This window comes from Anolis sagrei, chromosome 4 (genome assembly GCF_037176765.1).
Source record: "Anolis sagrei isolate rAnoSag1 chromosome 4, rAnoSag1.mat, whole genome shotgun sequence".
Classification (NCBI taxonomy): domain Eukaryota; kingdom Metazoa; phylum Chordata; class Lepidosauria; order Squamata; family Dactyloidae; genus Anolis; species Anolis sagrei.
In genome coordinates, this window is record NC_090024.1 from 171,941,626 (window position 1) to 171,962,734 (window position 21,109).

Here is a 21,109-nt window from a genome sequence, read left to right on the forward strand (position 1 = left end):
AACAGATCCGCACACAAGCCTATTTGTAGCCCTTCCAAATTTTTCTATTGTTTCTTCTCTTCCACAAAAGATAAATTCTAAATGGGAAAAAGATGAAAGGCTATGCAATGCTTTTTATTTGTCAATACTGGAACCACCACCCAAGAGGGACAAAGAGGGAAACTTGAACTAAGTTTTCTTTCGTGTCGTATGCTGAATATCTTGAATCAGCAAAAATGCAAGTTTTCAGTCATGTACAGTTCTTGGCAGTGGTCTATATATGCTATAGGAGAAGTTCTAGTTTGATAACTTCTTGCCCTCCAACATAAATCTTAGCGATATAATTGTATATTCCAGAATTTGGTTGTTTATCCCTGTTTGATAGCTGGTTTAACAGTTTAATGGATATGCTATGTATTCAAATCCAAACCAAGTTTCAATTTGCAATTTGGGCCATTCTTAGTTATGTTGGTTCTTTCTTTGTATATGATGTCTGGTTCTACTGATTTCATCAGAGGACCTGCAGTTATTTGCTATGTACTAATTTAACTAACAGCAGCACAATTAGAAGCATCTAATTCATATCTGTTTCTACAGTCACTTCTACAAGAAATAGTGTTTTTGCCAACCAGACTGAGATGAGTGCTAATTAGGGTAATCTTCATGGAATCACAGAGTTGGAAGAGACCACAATGGCCATCCAGGCCAACTCCATGTCATGCAGGAAGACACAGTCTTGGCACTACCAGCAGCAGCATATTGGGAAAGTCAATGATTCATGTGCTATTTCCAGAATTTTCCATTGGTTGTGACCAATGTCAGACCATGGTATTGAAGAACTTGACAAAGTGAGCATGAAAATTAGATTTAAACCCATTTGGAATTGAATGTTGAGAAGATATTACTGAAACACCATCAGTAGATTTCTAAATTGCTCATAGCAATTCAGGTGTGTGCTCTTACCAAGAACGGCTTTGCCCAGCTTTGAATGATGCCGAATATATACATGGTTAATCACATCAGCCTTAGTTATCTCCTGGTAAGATTAATATGGAAGGTTGTCTTTGAAGTCTGTTGGGAAAAAGACCTGATTGCAAAATGCGGTGGCCAGATTGCCTTCTATTGCATGTTTTTTTGGAACACAGTTCAGCATTGAATCCACTGGTTTCTGAGAAAAATTCAAACTGATGACCCATACTTTATGAACTCATAAATCAGTATGTGACTATCTTATCTGGAAAGCCAAGTTCTCTTGTAGGAACTTTGTCTTAGTTTAAGATCTGCTTCCGAAACTGATCTCTATGTTCCACTAGCAGATGTGGCAAATAAAAAAAATATTTTGCACACAGCACCACAATTGTGGAATTTTTTATTTACGTTTCACCTCTTTCCTGTTTAGACAATGGTTGTTTTTGGATTTTAAATGATTTTTGGCCTTCCTAGTGTTTTCAGACTGCATCTCTCATTAGCTCTAACCAGAAGAACTAATAGTGAGGGATGCTAGACACTTAACATTCAATACTTGGAAGTCCATAATTTGCCCACCCCTTTTTAAACATGCTATTAATTTGTTTTTCCTTCTAAGTAAAGAAAATGTAGAGTAAAATGCAGCAGCCATTAAAAAACAAATTCAGTTTTTGAAACCATTTAAAGTTCTTAATCTGGCTTCCTGACCATGTTCTATAAACTTTCCAGCAGTAAACTTAACACTATAATAACTGAACTTTTACCTCTGATCTTTCTCAGCATATCACTCATTTACTAATTTATCTGTCCTCATTGTCCACCTAGTGTGAGGGCAAAAGCATGGAAAACTGCAAATCAAACAAGTATTATAAGCCAAGTGATGCTAGCAGAAACAATTGGTCCTCTGTCTTCTGTGGAGCAGAGATTCACTTTCAACATTAGAAGGATAAGAAATTAGACCAAGGGGGAATGAATGGCTTCAATCCAGAAACAGACAAACTCTGCCAACATGGCCAACAGATGACAGTAGTAGTGAAAGAGGAAAACGTTGTGGAAAATTTGTTGTTGGTGATAAAGCTTCAGTGGAGTCACATTTTCCCCATGATAACTCTTTCAGGAGTGGATTTCCTTTCCTATGGATAGATTTCTCTCACTTCCACTTATCCCACCCCTGTTCTTTACAATGGGTTGTGTGTAAGTTGGATGTTTGTAACTCGAGGAATACCTGTATAACTATAGTGTAGAATCAATGCAGTCTGATGCCACTTTAACTGTCGTGCCTCAATGCTAAGGAATAATGGGAGTTGTAGTTTTACAAGGTTTTTAGCCTTTTGCCAAGAGTGCTGGTTCCTCATGCAAGTACAAATCCCATGATTCCAGAACATTGAGTGAGTGGCAATTAAAGTGATGCCAACCTACATGAATTCTGTAGTGTAGATACACCCTAAAGCTTTTCAGTTTGGATTAACATTGTACACAATATGCTATCTAGAATTGCAACAGGGAGCTTTTGGCCCTCCAATCCTCATGAACGCTACCAGCCTATCCAGTGATAAGAAATACTGAGAGCTGCAGTTAATCAACATCTGGGCAGCTTATGTGCTCTCTACCTCTGCTCCAGAGCATGAAGAGAGAAGGGAGATGTGACAACAGGCACAAACTCAGAGAATTACTGTATATACTCAAGTATAAGCCTAGTTTTTTAGCCCTTTTTTAGGCTGAAAAAGCCCCACTTGGTTTATACTCGGGTTAAGGTCCTGGCAGGAAGACGTGGGGATGAAAGAAGGGCTTCTGTCAGCCCCACAACTTCCTGCCAGGACCCTCTCCTCTCCGCACAGCGACCCATCTCCCCTTCCTCTCCCCCTCTCTCATGCAGCGTGCACCTTCCTCTCCTCCTTTCTTGGTGTCGGTCTTTCCCATTTTTTCTTATTCATATACACACAGCATTTCCCCCCAAAATGTATAGTTAAAATAAACTATGGTGATTATTGGAAGGCTATGTAAGCACATTTACACTGAAGATTCAAATAATGATTTAATAAGTGGTGGGAAGTCCTATCTTAAATTACAGTTTTAGGTAAATATTTGAAAACATTTAACCTACTGATGCCTTTTGAAATTTAACTGTAGCTGTTGCATTTCCCATCCTTGGCTTATACTTGGGTCAATACAGTTTCCCAGTTTTTTCTGGTAAAATTCGGTGCACTGGCTTTTATTCGGGTCAACTTATACTCAATTATATATAGTAATTAAGAGATGACGATTTCTCACCTTCCCCAGAAAGCAAACAGACTCTTCCTCACACATGACAATTCACTACTTCCCTTTTTACATTTGATTTTATTGCCATTTATTTCAAGACGCTTCCACAACTCAGAGAACCAATACAATATATTGGAAGTCTGGACTGACAAAAATTGCACAAAATCAGGAAAGACCCAATCGGCACAGCAGAGGATCAGTTACGCTGTACATGATTGTGTTATGACCCAAATAGAGTGGTTGGATTATCTTCACATGGGACAAATAGTTCCTCTATGACAAAACAACCTAATCCTTTTCATGCTCAAACTGATCAAAACAGAACAGACATATTCCAGCATTCAAGAAAGAGTAAAAAAGAGACACTTTTACAAATAATATTTAAAGTTTCTTCTTAAATGTGACATCATTGACTACCTTGTTGCATTTGTGTAGTGAGCTCTGAAATAAGGCAGTTACTCAACGCTCAAAATATCCTCCACTAACCCCCATGTTGTTCTGTGGATCCTTCCAACAAAGAACGATCCAAGAACTTTCCTTCAAATTTTGTGTGACTCTTTTAATCCTTTGTAAAAAGGCATGTTAAAAATAAGTTTAACATCTATTTCTCCTATATTAAAAAGCCATTATTATACACTTTTAAACCAATGCAAAAATTTATTCCTTACTCTAGTAATTAGTGTACTGGACAAGATAAAAAAGTGACGCATGACCAGAAAAAGTGTACATTTTCAAGTTTTCGTTTACATCCGATTTTCCTGTCAATCAAATAAATACAAGACTTCAACAGAAGCCAATAAAGGGGTGATGAAGTATTTCAAAGATCCAGGAAGAATCTTCATATGTTCCTTTCTATAAAAAAAATACCCACACCATGAACAGGAAAGCTTTGATCATTATATTGTCCTAGATAAAAAAATTCTCATTCCAATCACAAGTGGATAAAAATAGCTTTTGTGCTTAAGCTTGTGTCACACAACGTATGCACTTAAACATGTCTGTTTCTTTCTTCCCCACATTGATGGCAAATCACTTCGATATTTATAGCAGCGCTAATCTGGTGAGATTCTAATGTCTGTCATGACACAAAACATCATGGGAAAAAGCAACAACTTTGTACAACTAAAGATCCTGAAGTCCAACACAGCCATTGTCTTTGTTCTTCTCGAGAAACTGTTCACAGGCTTGAAAAGTAGAATGGAAGCTTGAAGAGAGGCCAGCAATATTGGTTGTAATGTAGTTCAACACACCTGAAGTAGCCTGGTGGTAATAAGACACCTAGAAAGAAAAGTACGGTTATCACTTCATTCAGATTTTCCCAATCTGAGGCTTTCCAGATGTGACTATAACTCCGAAAAAGCCACATCTGAGACTTTAGTTGTAGGCTGGAAGGTGCAAGGCTTGATAAGTTTAAATTAGTTCTTGGAAAGTCTCAGTATCAACACTGGGTTGCTGTGAGTTTTCTGGGCTGTATAGCCATGTTTCAGAAGTATTCTCTCCTGACGTTTCACCTGCTTCTATGGCAGGCATCCTCAGAGGTTGTGAGGTTTGTTGGAAACTAGGAAAATGAGGTTTATATATCTGTGAAATGTCCAGGGTGGGAGGAAGAACTCGTGTCTATTTGGGGTAGGTGTGGAACTCGTGTCTATTTGGGGTAGGTGTGAATGTTGCAACTGGCCTCCTTGATTAGCATTGAATGGCCTTGCAGCTTCAAAGCCTGGCTGCTTCTTGCCAGGGGGAATCCTTTGTTGGGAGGCATTAGCTGGCCCTAGTTGTTTCATGTCTGGAATTCCTCAATTTTCTGAGTGTTGTTCTTACAACACTCGGAAAACTGGGGAATTCCAGACATGAAACAATCCTTTGTTGGGAGGTGATTAGCTGGACCACTCTATCAACTACCATGTTAGACCACACAGAGAAGCCACTGAAATCCACAAGCAAGTGGACAATTTCAACAGAAAGGAAGAAACCATGAAAATGAACAAAATCTGGCTATCACTATTAAAAACTCTAAAATCATAACAGTAAATAAAGAACAACACTCAAAAACAGGGAAAATAATCAGGACCAGCTAATCACCTCCCAACAAAGGATTTCCCAGACAGTAAGAAGCCAGACCTTGAAAAAGCTAGGCCATTAAATGGTAATCAAGGTGGCCAATTGCAACATTCACACCTACCTCAGACAGACAAGAGTTCTTTCTCCCACACTGGACATTCCACAGATATATAAACCTCATTTTCCTATGTATTGTCGAAGGCTTTCATGGCTGGAATCACTAGGTTCTTGTAGGTTTTTTCGGGATATAGGGCCATGTTCTAGAGGCATTTCTCCTGACGTCAGGAGAAATTCCTCTAGAACATGGCCCTATAGCCCGAAAAAATCTACAAGAACCTACTCATTTTCCTAGTTTCTAACAGATCTCACAACCTCTGAGGATGCCTGCCATAGATGCAGGTGAACCATCAGGAGAGAATGCTTCTGGAACATGGCCATACAGCCCTGAAAACTCACAGCAACCCAGTGATTCCAGCCATGAAAGCCTTCGACAATACAGTATCAACATTGTTTTTCAAAATAGGTGTCAACAAATATAGCAGTAGCATTTGTTTCATAATACAGGTAGTAATTCCCTTGTCCAGATTTCCAAATTCTGAAATATTCCAAAATTGGATACATGGTTTGCTGAGATAGTGATTTTTTTTTTCTCGTGGTGGAATGGACACAAATGTTGTTTTAGGCATAATATTATTAGAAGATGGTGTACATAAAATCACCTTCAGGCTATATGTATAAGATGCATATGAGGCCTAAATGAATGTTGTATTTAGGCTTGGGTCCCATCTCCCAAGATTATATATATTCAAGTATTCCAAAATCCAAAATATGAAACACTTCTGGTCCCAAGCATTTCAGATAAGCCTGCAGTTAGTTTTGGAATCCTAGTCTGAACAAGCATTCATTTGTTCATAAGCAAAATGAAGAAGATAAGTGGCATCTTTTTTGTTCATTAAAGGGCGACAAATCCATGGGTTCATTTATTTTTACCATCTTTTTTTAAAGCACCCAAACATCTCAAGTCAGCTGTGCATATTATAAGCATCTCAGAACTATAAATGCCACTAATTACTTTTTAAAAAGTAACTTTCCAAACTTAATCAATGCTATTGCATATGCATTTAGCAAGTAATTTTCACATCTGCAGTAGCTGTGGGAGTTTCTGCCAGAATGGCAGAGACTGCTGCTGCTGCTACTTATTGCTGTATTGTGACACTTTCTCCACATGCAAAGCTTCCTGGAATGGAGAAGGGAGTTCCAGGAAAATCCTGGTGGGATCTGAACCTCGGTATTTCATTACTGTGACCTCTGGCCTGTAAAGGGTTGTGAAGAGCACAGATTCCAAAAGCAAATAACAAAAAGGATCCACTGTATTGGGTTGTTTTGAGTTTTCCGTGCTGTATGGCCATGTTCCAGAAGCATTCTCTCCTTATGTTTCGCCTGCATCTATGGCAGGTATCCTCAGAGGTTGTGAGGTCTGTTAGAAACTAGGAAAGTGGGGTTTATTTATCTGTGGAATGGCCAGGGTGGGAGAAAGAACTCTTGTATGTTTGAGGCAGGTGTGAATGTTGCAATTGGTCACCTTGATTAACATTTAATGGCCTTGTAGCTTCAAAGCCTGGCTGGAATTCCCCAGTTTTCTGAGTGTTGTTCTATATAAAGAATAACACTCAGAAAACTGGGGAATTCCAGACATGAAACAATCAGGGCCAGCTAACACCTCCCAACAAAGAACTCCCCCTGGCAGGGAGCAGTCAGAAACATGGCTTCTGGAACATGGCCATACAGCCTGGAAAACTCACAGCAACCCGGTGATCCCAGTCATGAAAACTTCGACAACACCACCTTCCTTTTTCTTCTTTCCCTTACATTCCGATTTCTCCACCATTTCCAAGTTTGTCCAGATTAGACACATTACAATGACCATTTTTTCTCCAAACCATGATATGAAACCAAGTTGGTAAGTGTTTTTCCCCTGTGTTGATATCACAATAAATGAAAGCTAAGGTATGATTGAAAAGAAATTTGGGAAGGAGGAAATGCACAAGCCATTTCTAAACCATGGTTTCAAAATATGTCCAAACTGAACCATTGTTATACATTGCTCTACTAGCCTCTTAGAAAGATAAATGCTTACTTTGCTGAGCTCATCCGTTTCCTGCCAAATACAGAAGCCAGAACAAAGAGTTTCTCCTCGAGTGTACTTTGGCTTTGCTGGAAGTGTTGGCAATGTGACCGATCTGAATGCTACAACATATGGATCACTGGAAAAGAAAGAAACCTGTTTAGGACAAATAGAGCAAACTGTCCTATCTTAGCTCATCATACTCACTACAACTCACAACACATCCTTGTTTGACTTCCAAAATATGATATAAATGCCGTGAGCTACTCAGTTTCCTTCTTGACATTTGTTTTATGGCATTACAAAAATAAAACTCCAGGAGAAACCTCAAAAGGTTGACTGAGATAAACATGGCCTGTATGGATATGGATGGACCATATTCAGTGAAGAACTGACACGCTAAACATTGGAATGGGGACCTACCCTTTGCTGCATGGTTTCCTTCGTGAGACCAGGGTGACAAAGTCTTGAGGCTTGTTTTCTTCACTCATAGTTTGACTAATTACATAGTAGATCATGTCATCTTTGTCTACTTGCTGGACAAGTTCAGCACTCCTGCAAAAGGATTGCATTTTTAGCAAGACAAAAATGAGAAATGGGTAAGAGTGGGGCGATGAAGATGTTCACTCACTTGACAAAAATAGGCACATAAGTAGACCCAAACCATCATATCCAGCCCTTTGAATTTCTACCCAGAGATGGACTTTCAGCCAGTGGAGCTATCTCAGCAAGGGAGCTACGGTATGTGTATTCTATAACCTGCCCCAATTCGTAACCTAGCTGCAACATTTTGGACCCCTTGAACTGTCCAAAGGCAGTCCTGTGTAGATACATTATAATAATCCAAACAGTATGTGATCAAGACATATGTGACTGTAACCTGCACTTCCATGGACAAAAGATAAAGGACAGCTGCCTTCTTTTGAGGGAAAGGGGAGGGAGGAGTCTCCTGTGACCTTTAAAGCCCTACATGGATTGGGTCCAGACAATTTTATTTATTTATTTCACATATTTGTACCCCATCCTTCTCACCCTAGAAGGGGGACTCAGGGCGGCTTCACAACAGGCATTCAGTCGATGCCAAACAACGCATACAAATAAAAACCCATTAAAACAAATCAATTAAAACATACATCACAGAAACAATTATGGGTTGTTGTAGGGCTATATGGCCACGTGTTAGAGGCATTCTCTCCTGACGTTTCACCTGCACCTATGGCAAGCATCCTCAGAGGTAGTGAGGTCAATTATTATAATAGAAACAATTATTAAAATCATGTGAGTTTAAAATTGTAAGCCGTATCTTTCTGTGTAGGCCTGCCTGAGCCTGGTGGCCTTCAAGGAAGAAAGATCTTTCTCTTCTTCCTATTGCTATCACAGGCACATTTGGCAAGCAGACAGGAGAAAGCCTTATTGGTAGCTGCACTGAAGCTCAGAAGCTCTAGAGGTCTGGTTGGTCCCCTCCCAGCTGTCTTCATATTAGAGCAGGAAAAACCTTTTTATTTAAGGAAGCATTTGATTCTTAATGTGTTTTCTTTCTGTATATCAGGAGCGACCTGAGAAACTGCAAGTCACTTCTGGTTTGAGAGAATCAGCCATCTGCAAGGACACTGCCCAGGATGCCCAGATGTTTTACCATCCTGTGCGAGGCTTCTCTCATGTCCCCGCATGAGAAGTGGGAGCTGACAGGCAGGAGCTCACCCCATTCCCCAGATTCGGTCAGCGGTCCTGTCAGCACAAGGATTTAACCCACTGCACCACCAGGGGCTCCTTCTTAATGTGTTGTAGCCTTTTGAGTCTTTAATAGGAGATGTTGTTCCCATTATGTTTTACATACACTTTTAAAATTGCTTTTAACTTGCTTTTAACTTGGATTTTTAACTTATGCTTTTTAAATACAATTTTGGTTTAATTCTGTTTTAACTTTTGTACTACAAATTTTGAAATGTATTTTTTTTTTTTAGAAAAAGCTTATGCCTCCTTGTATCCCATGCTGTGAGAAAGGTAGAAAATACATACATACATACAAGTAAGAAAAAAGGACAGCCTTAGGTCTGTGTTGCCATTTGCCTGCCCTTTTTCACATCTGTGTTATGATATGCTCTCTGTAGGAACACAGAAAAGGCCTCAAATATGAAGTTGCAAACACAATCCAATTTGATCAGAATATTCACTCTTGGGACATAAACACTCTTCATGCCATAAGACAGGGAACCAGGGGATCCCTATACGCTTCAGGTCCAACCTATCTTCAAGATCTCTACGTGGGGTTGCCTTTGAAGACGGCTCGGAAGCTCCAACTAGTCCAACGCTCGGCAGCCATGATTTTAACAGGAGCGGAGCGCAGGGAGCATACAACCCCCCTGTTGCTCCAACTCCCCTGGCTACTGGGCTGAATTCAAAGTGCTGGCGTTGGCCTTTAAAGCCCTAAACGGTTCTGGCCCAAGCTACCTATCCGACCGCATCTCTGCCTATGAACCCACCAGGAGTTTGAGATCTTCCGGGGAGACCCTGCTCTCGATCCCGCCTGCTTCTCAAGCTCGGCTGGCGGGGACAAGAGATAGGGCCTTCTCGGTGGTGGCTCCTCGGCTGTGGAACGCCCTTCCTACGGACATTAGACTAGCACCATCTCTAATGGTATTCCACAAAAAGGTGAAGACCTGGATGTTTGTGCAGGCGTTTGAGTAATTTAGTGCAATCTGGTAATGGAACATAGGAATGGAACAATGGACGACGAACCTGGACTACGCTTGGATGATGAGAAGATTGGGTACCATTGTTTTTTGTAATAATTGTGCATTGTAATTGCTTATTGGTAATTTATGGATAATGTGTTAAGTCAATTGTTATATGTTGTATGAAACCACTGCTGTTTCTACTGTTTTTACTGTTTGTGAACCGCCGTGAGTCGCCTTCGGGCTTGAGATACAGTGGTATATATGCAAAGTAAATAAATAAATAAATAAATAAGATCACATCTCTTTCTATGAATCGGCGCAGGCTTTGATATCGGTAGGGGGGCCCTTCTCTCAGTCCCACCACCAGCTCAAATGTGGTTGGTCGGAACGAGAGAAGGAGCCTTCTCTGTAGTGGCTCCCCAGCTCTGGAATGCCCTCCTAAAAGAGATTAGTTTAGCCCCTATCCTTGAATCCTTCAATTCTAGCCTAAAAACATAGAATTTTAAACAGATCTTTGGCCTCAAGTAGGCTGAAATGAGGTTATATTAGGTTAACACTTTGGCACTTTAGTTGTGTATTGATGACAGCTAGTTTTAACCATTGATGGAAAATATTTTTAAGTTGTGTGTTTTATTTTATTTTACATGTTGATAGTGGTTGTTTATAACTTTTATGTGATATTGTTTTATTTTCATGTACTGTTGATGTTTATACTGCACTTGCAGTGCCTTGTTAGTCGCCCCAAGTCCCTTTTTGGGAAATGGAGGCGGGATCCAAATAAAGTTTACAGTGTTCCCTTAGTTATCATGGGTGTTACGTTCCAGGACCACCCACGAAAAATGAAAATCCCTCGAATATATGTCTCATTCCAAGGGTGAGGCAGAAGTGAAGAGAGATTTAAAGGCACTATGCACCTTTTAAAAAATAGGTATAAGATGGGGCTATAAGGCCATACACTCCATAGTTGCCATCGTTGCCCCTTCCACACTCCATCGTTGCCAGGAGGCAAAAACCTGCAAAACAGCGAGTCTGCGAAAAGCGAACTGTGAAGTTGCGAAGTAGCCAGGGAACACTGTATTTATTATTATTATTATTATTATTATTATTATTATTATCTTTGTTTTTAAGTAAACAACACTGGTAGCAATCCCTCTCTGATCCAGGCACTTACGCAAAATGCTTATCCCATTCATGTCTGTGTCGCAGGTCTGACAACAAGAGGCAGGCCTGCTTAGCATTGATGGAGATGGTCATCTCTATCCGGATTGAGAGGAATTTGTCCTCCTCCAGTGTGTACATCTTGACCTTAGGATAACCAGGACAGAAAGGAAGAAAGAGCTGGTTAAAACTAAGCAGGAACTTCCCACAGAGGTGCTCTTGATCACTGTTCCACCTAAATGCGTTCAAAGTGCAACATACCACTGTTCATGCACGAGACAAAGGGAAAAAGGAGTGTCTGCTGGAAGTAAACAAGAGAGTGCGGTGGATGGGCTAAAAAACTAATCTAGTTTTACCCCCCAACTAGTATCTGATGTCCAGTCAACTTAGATTCAGTCAACCTTAGAAATGCAGCAGTGTTTGCAGAGTTTAGATGATTGCTGGTGGCTATACAACTGGATTTTGATAGGAATTAAATAATTGAATGAACTCTTTTTGGAATCTTTGAAGATGGTACCTTTCTCTCAACAGGAAGAGACCTTCTGTCTCAGCACTCCAGTGCTTGGGCTCTACTGGAGTTGACTTGTTGAATCAACTGCTAAACTGAGCCCCTTGTAGCGCAATGGGGTAAACCCTTGTGCCACTGAACCCTTGTGCAGGACTGAAGCCCGATAGGTCGCAGGTTCGAATCTGGGGAGAGCGTGGATGAGTTCCCTTTATCAGCTCCAGCTCCCCATGCAGGGACATGAGAGAAGCCTCCCAGAAGGATGATAAAACATCAAAACATCTGGGCAACCCTTGGGCAACGTCCTTGCAGAGGGCCAACTCTCACACCAGAAGCAACTTGCAGTTTCTCAAGTTGCTCTTGACACAAAAAACCCTGCTAAATGGTTAAGTGGATAGTTCTATAAATGGGCCTACTATAGCACAACAACTAGTAACTAGACTTATACCTTTATATACAGCAGAGATATCAAGCAATATCCCTGAAAAGGTAAGACCAGCAGAGATAACATACAAGAGATAACAGGGTTATCCTCATATTGTGGGTGATATGCAAAGAAGCAGAACAAATCTCAGCTGGTGGAGAGGAAGATGCAAATTTCTGGATTAGGACAGCATTGCAAAATTTAGGGGTAGACAGAAGAACTTGTGAGATACACGATAATGTTATATAAGAGCATCTTTGGAGATGAGCACAAATGCTAATATGCACACGCACACATCTCATGCAGAGTTTACCATGTTTTATGTATGATGTGTTTTGTTTTGTTCAAATATGGAAACAAATGCAGCATTCCAACATCTCAAATTTGACACAATGGAGTGTTGGAAACCATGTCTGCAGAACTTGTAAATTTTAACCTTTCTGACCTACAGCCCTCAGAATGTCCCAGCCAAAATACCCTTTGCATTTGTAAATTGTGAAAAGTCTTCTCCTTATGCAATGACTGAAGCAGCTGAGATGGCATTGGCACTTGGATAAATTTGGTAGGCTTTTAGATGGGACTGGTAGCTACCTTGTCTCTTTCAGATGCAAGCACCCAGTTGGCTTTAGCTACTAATGTCTTCAGTGCAGTAACATTGTTGTAACTCAGGTAAACCTGCATCAGAAACACAAGAAAATACAGTGTACAATGACAACTTATTATTCCTTTTTGAATTTATCAGTGCATCCAGCAACAATGTGAGTTTTTCTTATTCCATTCCCTACCCTGTCCTCTTACCTTTACCTTCTTTAAATTACATGTCTGTGGGCAGAAAGACTCATCAATACACCTAGGACATGTCGATAAACACAACCATTGTGGGTGATGGGAGGGCATGAATGGCCCCTAAAATTTGGCATTGGTGTTGAATTTCATTGAATGTTTGTGGAGTCAGATTTTTTTTAGCTTTGAGGATTTTAGCAGAACATGTAATGTTTTCATCACATTTCTCTAGATATTACAGACAGGCAAGTGCAAGGGATTAGTGAGAACTACTTGGAGTGAGGATGAGACTTCTAAACCCCTGTAAATGTGACTGAACAGCCATTCCCATCATTCCTTGCCATAGACCATCCTGGCTAGGGCTTATGGGAGCTACAGTTCAGCAACCTACAGAAGCTTGCACAATTTCCACCTCTACTCACAAGCAAAGTAAGCAGGATATAAATGGCCCTCTTCTTCCATTCCTGCTTCCAGTGCTTTCTCTTTCTGCCAAAATTTTACTGACTAAATACATATAATAATAATAATAATAATAATAATAATAATAATAATAATCTTTATTTATATTCTGCCCTTCTCCTCACGGGAACTCAGAGCAGATTACAGTATAAACAGATACTAGCAAACATTCAATGCCTTGTTACAATACAGTGAGACACACAAACACAAACAAAGGCAAAGGCTTCTCTTTTCATTTCTGGCTTTGGAGTCGGTGCTCTCCTCTGGCTCTGAGGGAGGTGCTGTTCTCCATTTCCAAGACAAGGAGCCTGTGTTGTTATCTCCTGGTTGTGTAACTGGCATGACTGCTTAGAGCATCTTATGCCTTTCTCACTGAAGCGGTACCTATTTATCTACTCACATTTGCATGTTTTCGAAGTGCTAGGTTGGCAGGAGTGAAGACTAACAGCAGGAGCTTACCCCATCCAGCTGATTCAAACTGCCAGCCTTCAGGTCAGCAGTTCAGCAGCACGAAGGTTTAACCCATTGCGCCACTATACATCTACTAGATCCAGGGTGGGCAAATTTGGTTTGAGTGGGAGGGCACATTTTCAGCCACAGAATCCACAATGGATGGCTATTCATCAATAGTGTTTCTAGTTACTTTCCATAAGCCCAGGTTCAGACCCTGCCACATGAAAAAGCTTTGGCACAGGATTCCCACCCTATGGGTAGCAGAATAGCCATGCACCTTCTTCCAGATATTGCTGCAAAGGATTTGAAGTCTTATGAAATACAGCATTGGAAAAAGACACGTGAAGGTAAATTGCATTTGGGGGACCTGTCCAGAACACAGACCACCTAAATCTAAAACCACATCAGGCAAACATTTGCAATTCATGTGGCAACAGGATAGTTCAAAATTTACTTTACCTTGTTACTTTCATCCCAAGGTACAGACAAAGGTACTTCTGTGTGCTTACAGGAAATGACATATTTTCTGTAGAAAGCAAAAGAATGCATTCATCATAAAGTTGACTGTCAACAGGAGGTAATTCTGAAAAGGCTTCTTTTAAATATCTTTGAAAAAGAAAACCACTGATGTGTTCTGAACATGACTTTCCCCAGAAACTACATGAAATAACATGTCTTATTTTTAGATTTACTTTAGAAATAGCCACCTGGGTAGATTTGAACCAAATATCAGCAATAAAAACACAGGAAAAATTTCAGATCAGCAGTGATGGCACATCAGACAGGGCAATAGTACAATGAGCACCACCATTTAAATGTGATTTGGGAAGTCTACACAGGTTTAGGTTCCATAGTCAATGCATTGATAATGAGAGTCACCATTTTCACAAGAAACATATTGGTTTAAGATTGTGAAGTCAACATAATTAAGTCATGTGTGATAACTTGGATAGTCACTTCAATTTTTCTTTTTATATGCAGAATTGAATATTGTCTGAATTTTAATCTCTTCTTAGCCATGGAAACCTAATTGGTAACTTTCAGCACATCCCAACCAAAGAGGGTGGCAATGGCAAGTCTCCTCTGAATAAATCCTTTTACTGACAAAACTCTGTGATAGTGTTGCCATAAATCAGAGTCTGTTTGAAGGTACATAACAATAACAAAGAGCCATTAGTGAAAAGAAATCAAATCAAGCCTATTTGGAGGTAAAATTTCACATGGCCAATGTGGAAGGAAAAAGTGAAAATTCACATACTCAATTGAACAAGGAAGTGATTAAAAAAGTAACAGCCTGTTTTTATAAGACAGGATAATGTGTTGTATGAGTAGAGTGCAAAAACCCTGAGACAAATTACAAACTGGGAAAGAGGACGGAAGATCTTTCTCTTTGGTCTTTAATAATTGTTTTCACAAAAATTCCAAGGGTAAAGAAGCAAAGGGCCTAAAAAGAACTTATCCTATATACTCGAGTATAAACCAAGTTTTTCAGCCCCTTTTTAAGGCTGAAAATTATGTCCTCAGCTTATACTTGAGTCAATTGGGTCAATTGAGTCAATAAAATAATTGATTTCTCTTATTATTTTATTTTGTTGGTGTTGTTACATTTATTATTTTACTCTATTTATTATTATTACATTTACTTTATTTTACTCTATTATTATTTATTTATATTATTTCTTACGCTTCTATCCCACCCTTCTCCCCACATTTTTATTACATTTTATTCTATTTATTGTTATTATTACATTTATTATTTTATTCTCTTTATTATTATTGTAAGGATACATAATCATCACATTTACATTGAAGAAAATTAGAATAATGGTTTAATTATAGCTGGGCAGTCTTATCTTAAATTACAATTTTATGCAAATATTCAAAAACATTTAACCTACTGATGCCTCAATTAATGTAATTTTATTGGTATCTATTTTTATTTTGAAGTTTACCAGTAGCTGCTGAATTTCCCACCCTTGGCTTATACTCAAGTCAATACATTTCCCCAGTTTTTTTGTGGTAAAATTAGGTGCCTCGGCTTATATTCGGGTTGGCTTATACTCGAATATATAGGGTAGTTACATTTTAAGAAAGCTAAGGGTCAAAGTGCCATTGAATTGAAAATAACTGGGAGTCCATAGATCCCAGTTTGAAGCAGCAGTGGGCTAGCTTAAGACCTAGGATACCAGAGCTCATAAACCCTTTTAATTTAGCATGGAGCACAACATGTACAAATCAAGTGTCATGATATGGCTGTTATTTTTCTTTAAGTAGAGTCTTTTGCCAGCTAACATGTCATCAGCATGCACTTGTTCCTTCTAGTTTTTTGCCAGTCTGCATGTGCCATGAATAAGACTAGCAGGTATCAGGCTCAGTTCAATTTGACTCCTGATCTACAGTCCATAGGAATCAAGAAAATCAAGAAAACTGCTTCTCAGAAACTACAAATGTTAACTTTATGCATTCGTCCCCCAAATAGGTCAATATAATGTCCTGAAACAAAAACAAAGAAATGGCCTGGTATCTCGTTCAACCGGGTGACATGCATGGCCAGTACTAGTCTTAGACCCAAGAGGCACAAACTTGCACAGAGAACCAAAAGCTCTCTTGGCCTTTGTTCAGCTGTTCTCACTCCTTGACAATCTCATTCTCATGGCTTAAGATAAGGAAAGGCATAGAGATTTCAATGATAGCAACTATCTAAGATCTTCAAGATAACAAGGCCAAGAAAGATCCAAAGTACTAATATGCTCTTTTATTGTAGGTCTCACCCAAGCCACAAGACTAGAATTATTTGAAACAGAGAATCTGGGTAGCACAATGATCAGGCAGGACAACGTTCACAAATAAGCTGAACAAGAAGATTCAGAGATAACACATCCACCCACATATCTCTTTCTCCAGGAACAGAATGTCCCCGCATTCCTCTCCATAACAGAAGGTGCTCATGTATTAAGACAGGCCTGAACATCATAGAGTCCCAGAGTTATAAATGGTGCACCCAGGCAGATATTAATGCTGAGTTACATGTATTATTTAGATTGCAAGTCAGCAAACATAGCTCTATTCTATTTCTGTTCTGTGTTTTATGGGGTATAATGCAGTACTTCTATTTTATTTTTGAAGCACTTCAGAAATAAATATGAACAGGTTTCTTGCATTTGCATCCTACAAAACCAGTCCTAACACAAAACAAACTCAAAGAATAACTTTAAGGCACACATTTTAACAGCCTCTTTTAAATCACCCCAAGCACCCAATTCCAATATAGCAGTCAATTCTAAGACATAATAAGATAGTATTCACTTTTCCACTTTCCCTTTAAAATCTTTTGTTTAAAACTATTGTGATGTAATGCTGGAGTTCATCAGTGAAATGGCACTTTCGCACTACAACTCTAAAAGAAGTTTTGGTAAGGATTCAGAGGAGAAAAATTGTCTGTTGAATCTACAGATCACTTCAGTGAACTGCTTCCTGATTTTTAAAAACATTTAGTTGAGTCCTAGAAGAATGAAACAAATGGACACACATGTGACAACAATGGCAAAACCTACATTGCAAGTATTCTTTAGACCGGTGGTTCTTAACATGTGGGTCCCCAGGTGTTTTGGACTACAACTCCCAGAAATCCCAGCCAGTTTAACAGTTGTTAGGATTTCTGGGACCCATAGCTTGAGAACCCAAAAAATCTGGGGACCACTGCTTTGGACCAATATGAAAAAGCCTTGTGGTGTCAGAAAACACAATGGCTGTGTGATTCTGGAAGTTAAGAGTCCAAAATGTAACTTTTCCCATTTTTGTTCAGATCTCCGATGTCTGGTCTCACTCTCCTCTTCACTACAGAAGTCCCAACACCATTAGGATAAATTAAACTGCTCAGTTTACTGCTCCATCTGCCACATTCTTCAGATAGAATGATATAGCTGTGGTTTACAAGCAGATACATGATAGCAACAGAGAAACTGCAAAGCAACATAGATGTCAAAGTAGTGGGGGAAATCTCCTAAAAAGAAGGTGCCACGAACTCCTAAGACAGAGCACTCTTTTTACCATGTTTATGATACTCTATCTCACCGTGTTTCATTGTTCTTCTTTCCTCCCCAAGCCTGCCCTCTCTCCCTGCTCTCAAGAGAGTGCATTGATCTGGCATTAATGCCCCGAGAACCGTGGCCTTAAGGATAATGCATGCGGTCTCTGTCTGTGTTCTATAATAAATTATGAATTAGAGACAACCGAACAACAAGGCTATAAATACGCTATGAGGTTTTAGTGACATAACAGGAGGCAAACTGAAGGGGGCTCTGATGTCACCGCAAGGCAGAAATGGAAGGAAAATGTTGCACCATGCTGAAAAGACTGGCTTTAAAAAGACGAACAAAGAAACAGACCAGAGAGGCATACAGCAGGAAAGGAGAAAACCTTATTTCATTTTTACACCATCTTTGCTTGCCTTTTGCTTTTCATTTCTTCCATGAAAATGTTTTCGTCCCTTGAGTTTTACCTTTTTCATAAGTCCTGCTATTAGAAACAAGAACTTGGAAAAGTTACCTTTTTGGACTCTAGCTCCCAGAATCCCCTAGGTAGCACCGTAACTGGGCAAACTGACTTAAGAAATTTGGCAGCTGTATAATATAATTTTGCTCAGCATTTCTCAACCTGGGGGTCGGGACCCCTGAGCGGGTTGTAAGGAGGGTGTCAGAGGGGTTGCCAAAGACCATCAGAAAACACAGTATTTTCTGTTGGTCATGTGGGTTCTATGTGGGAAATTTGGCCAAATTCTATCATTGGTGGGGTTCAGAATGCTCTTTGGTTATAGGTGAACTGTAAATCCCAGCAACTACAACTCCCCAATGTCAAGGTCTATTTCCCCCAAACTCCACCAGTGTCCACATTTGGGCATACTGAGGATTCATGCCAAGTTTGGTTCAGAGTCCACAGTGCTCTCTGGATGCAGGTGAACTACAACTCCAAAACTCAAGGTCAATGTCCACCAAACCCTTCCAGTATTTTCTGTTGGTCATGGGAGTTCTGTGTGACAAGTTTGGTTCAATGCCATCATTGGAGGACTATAAATCCCAGCAACTACAAGTCCCAAATGACAAAATCAACCCCCCCCCCCAACTCCACCAGTATTCAAATTTGGGCATATTGTGTATTTGTGCCAAATTTGGTCCAGTGAATGAAAATACATCCTGCATATCAGATATCTACATTATGATTCATAACAGTAGCAAAATTACATTTATGAAGTAGCAATGAAAATAATTTTATGGTTGGGAGTCACCACAACACGAGAAACTGTATTAAGGGATCATGACATTACGAAGGTTGAGAACCACTGATTTGGCTGAACTAAATTAAACACTATAGATTAGACAGTATCATTTTTTTTTTTTTGCTGTAATACTCTTTGCTCCATCCTGCCTCCTTCCAACAATCTTGACACATTTTATGATATTATTTTGTGATTATAGTGTAGGATATGTCTTTCTAATATCTTAGCAATCTTTTTAAAAGAGAGAGAGAGCTTCCCTTTCACTTCACTGAGGAAATGTTGACAAGCATGTCACAAATCTGCACAAAACAAAAATCTCCAGAACTGAAAGACTGAACTTAATATAGCTCATAAAGTTTTCAGATACTGACTGTCAGGAGTCCATTCAAGATGTCTGTTCATACTTCTTTTCACATTCCTATTCCAAAGTTTAAAGTTAGTCAGTTTGCAATGTTACAAATCAGCTTCAGAATGTGAATAAGAAAAGAAAATGTCTTTTGGAGGATGTGCCAAGCACCTATTCACAATTACTAAGCAAACAAGGTATGCAGGAAAGAACGAATCCTTTACGCTATTTTAATCAAGCTCCTCGTGAATGGAATAATATAGAACTGTAATATATAATGGGTTCAATGTTGGTGCTAAACTTTTGATATGTTTGATATGTTTTAATTGTTTGAAATGCTATGATATGTATAGGTTTTTACAGTTTTACTGTATAATATTGTGTTTTACTGATATTGTTATTGTCTGAATCTGGCATTGAAATATTGCCACAGCTTGTAAGCTGCCCTGAGTCCACCTTCAGAGGTGAGAAGGGTGGGATAGAAGTACAGTAATTAATAATAAATAAATATAAATATTTAGTACTTGCTTCAAATTATCTGCTACTAGATCTGGATTGTCTAAAAGCACTGCTTCAAGCTAGGTTTGAGTCCCAAAATCCTTTGGGGTTGATTAAATGTATTTTCCTGAGCCAAACATCTCAGTGTTTATCCCCTAATCTTTGCTGATTTCAACATTTTGAACATTTGGCACATAGGCAAGAGAAAATGGGCATAAAATGGGATTGCATAAGTAAAGTCACACACATACATAGACCTCATGTTTCAGCTAATAAATCATGCAGCTTCCAGTATTTCATGATCTTGAGAATCCCTTCTTCCCAAGATGTGGAAATGTCTGCCTTCTAATGATAAGGCACTTTGATGGCCAACAAGATCTCCCAGTCAGTCAAAGCTGTTCAACACTCTCAATAGCAGCTTTCTTGTTGTCATGTGCCTTTAAATCAACTCCGTCTTCTGCCAGAATTGACTTGAAGAGACTTTATAACAAGAAAGTAAGATTTATACAAAAGAGGTTTACCACTGCCTTCCTCCAAGGCTGACAAAATCTGACTTGCCCAGGGGACCACCCAGTTATGCATACATATGTTATATATAATACAAGGAGAGTAACTAGTGGTGTAAAGTCAGTGTTTAGTAATTATGGATAAGCATAACTTTTCCCTCTGTGTCCCATGTGTGTTGTTGCCTGGGTTGGATCCAAAGGTAGACAGAGACTTTAGTATTTCTCAAGAATGTCTAGTCTTCTGACCGCATTGGGATGTGCTCACTGTATTCAAGAATGTTGCTCTAGTCCTTTTGCAGAGCCAGGCAAAAGAGTGGAAACACAATCCATTACCTATGTATGAATATAATTCTATCCTAGGAATGCCCCATGGGGGAAAATAATGTAGTAAAACCATATTAAAAATCATGTAGTAAAAACTATACAGTCATCAAAACCTTTACAAAAGCTCAAGCCTAGAGGGTACTTTGCAGGAAGGGGGAGAAATAATTGTAAGTAAGGTGTCAGGACAATAATAATTTTTTGCCACCTACCTGTCAAGTCTAATTTTTTGCCTAGCGCTAGCTTCTTTAAACCGCCTTTCTCCATCCTGTTAAAGAGAAATAAGAAAAAATGCTCATAAGACATGCATAGG

General features: G+C 39.3%; 2 protein-coding genes across 5 annotated transcripts in view; one reads left to right on the forward strand and one right to left on the reverse strand.

Annotated features, from left to right (window-relative positions):
- FAM151A (family with sequence similarity 151 member A) overlaps nucleotides 1-9,172 on the forward strand; it is a 31,450-nt gene extending 22,278 nt beyond the window's left edge. The window contains exon 7 of one of the 2 annotated variants that reach the window (XM_067467875.1): nucleotides 8,940-9,172. In XM_067467875.1, coding sequence (XP_067323976.1) covers nucleotides 8,940-8,941 — 2 coding nt within the window. In that variant the 3' untranslated portion in view covers nucleotides 8,942-9,172. Of the gene's footprint in view, nucleotides 1-576; nucleotides 1,331-8,939 lie in introns of those variants that run through there. The other variant, XM_060773560.2, reaches the window with a different exon arrangement.
- ACOT11 (acyl-CoA thioesterase 11) overlaps nucleotides 3,266-21,109 on the reverse strand; it is a 93,016-nt gene continuing 75,172 nt past the window's right edge. For 2 of the 3 annotated variants that reach the window (XM_060772651.2, XM_067467873.1), the window contains 7 exons: nucleotides 21,009-21,064; nucleotides 14,310-14,376; nucleotides 12,747-12,830; nucleotides 11,240-11,373; nucleotides 7,814-7,945; nucleotides 7,403-7,529; nucleotides 3,266-4,485 (listed from right to left, as the gene is read on the reverse strand). In XM_060772651.2, coding sequence (XP_060628634.2) covers nucleotides 4,330-4,485; nucleotides 7,403-7,529; nucleotides 7,814-7,945; nucleotides 11,240-11,373; nucleotides 12,747-12,830; nucleotides 14,310-14,376; nucleotides 21,009-21,064 — 756 coding nt within the window. In that variant the 3' untranslated portion in view covers nucleotides 3,266-4,329. Of the gene's footprint in view, nucleotides 4,486-7,402; nucleotides 7,530-7,813; nucleotides 7,946-11,239; nucleotides 11,374-12,746; nucleotides 12,831-14,309; nucleotides 14,377-21,008; nucleotides 21,065-21,109 lie in introns of those variants that run through there. The other variant, XM_067467874.1, reaches the window with a different exon arrangement.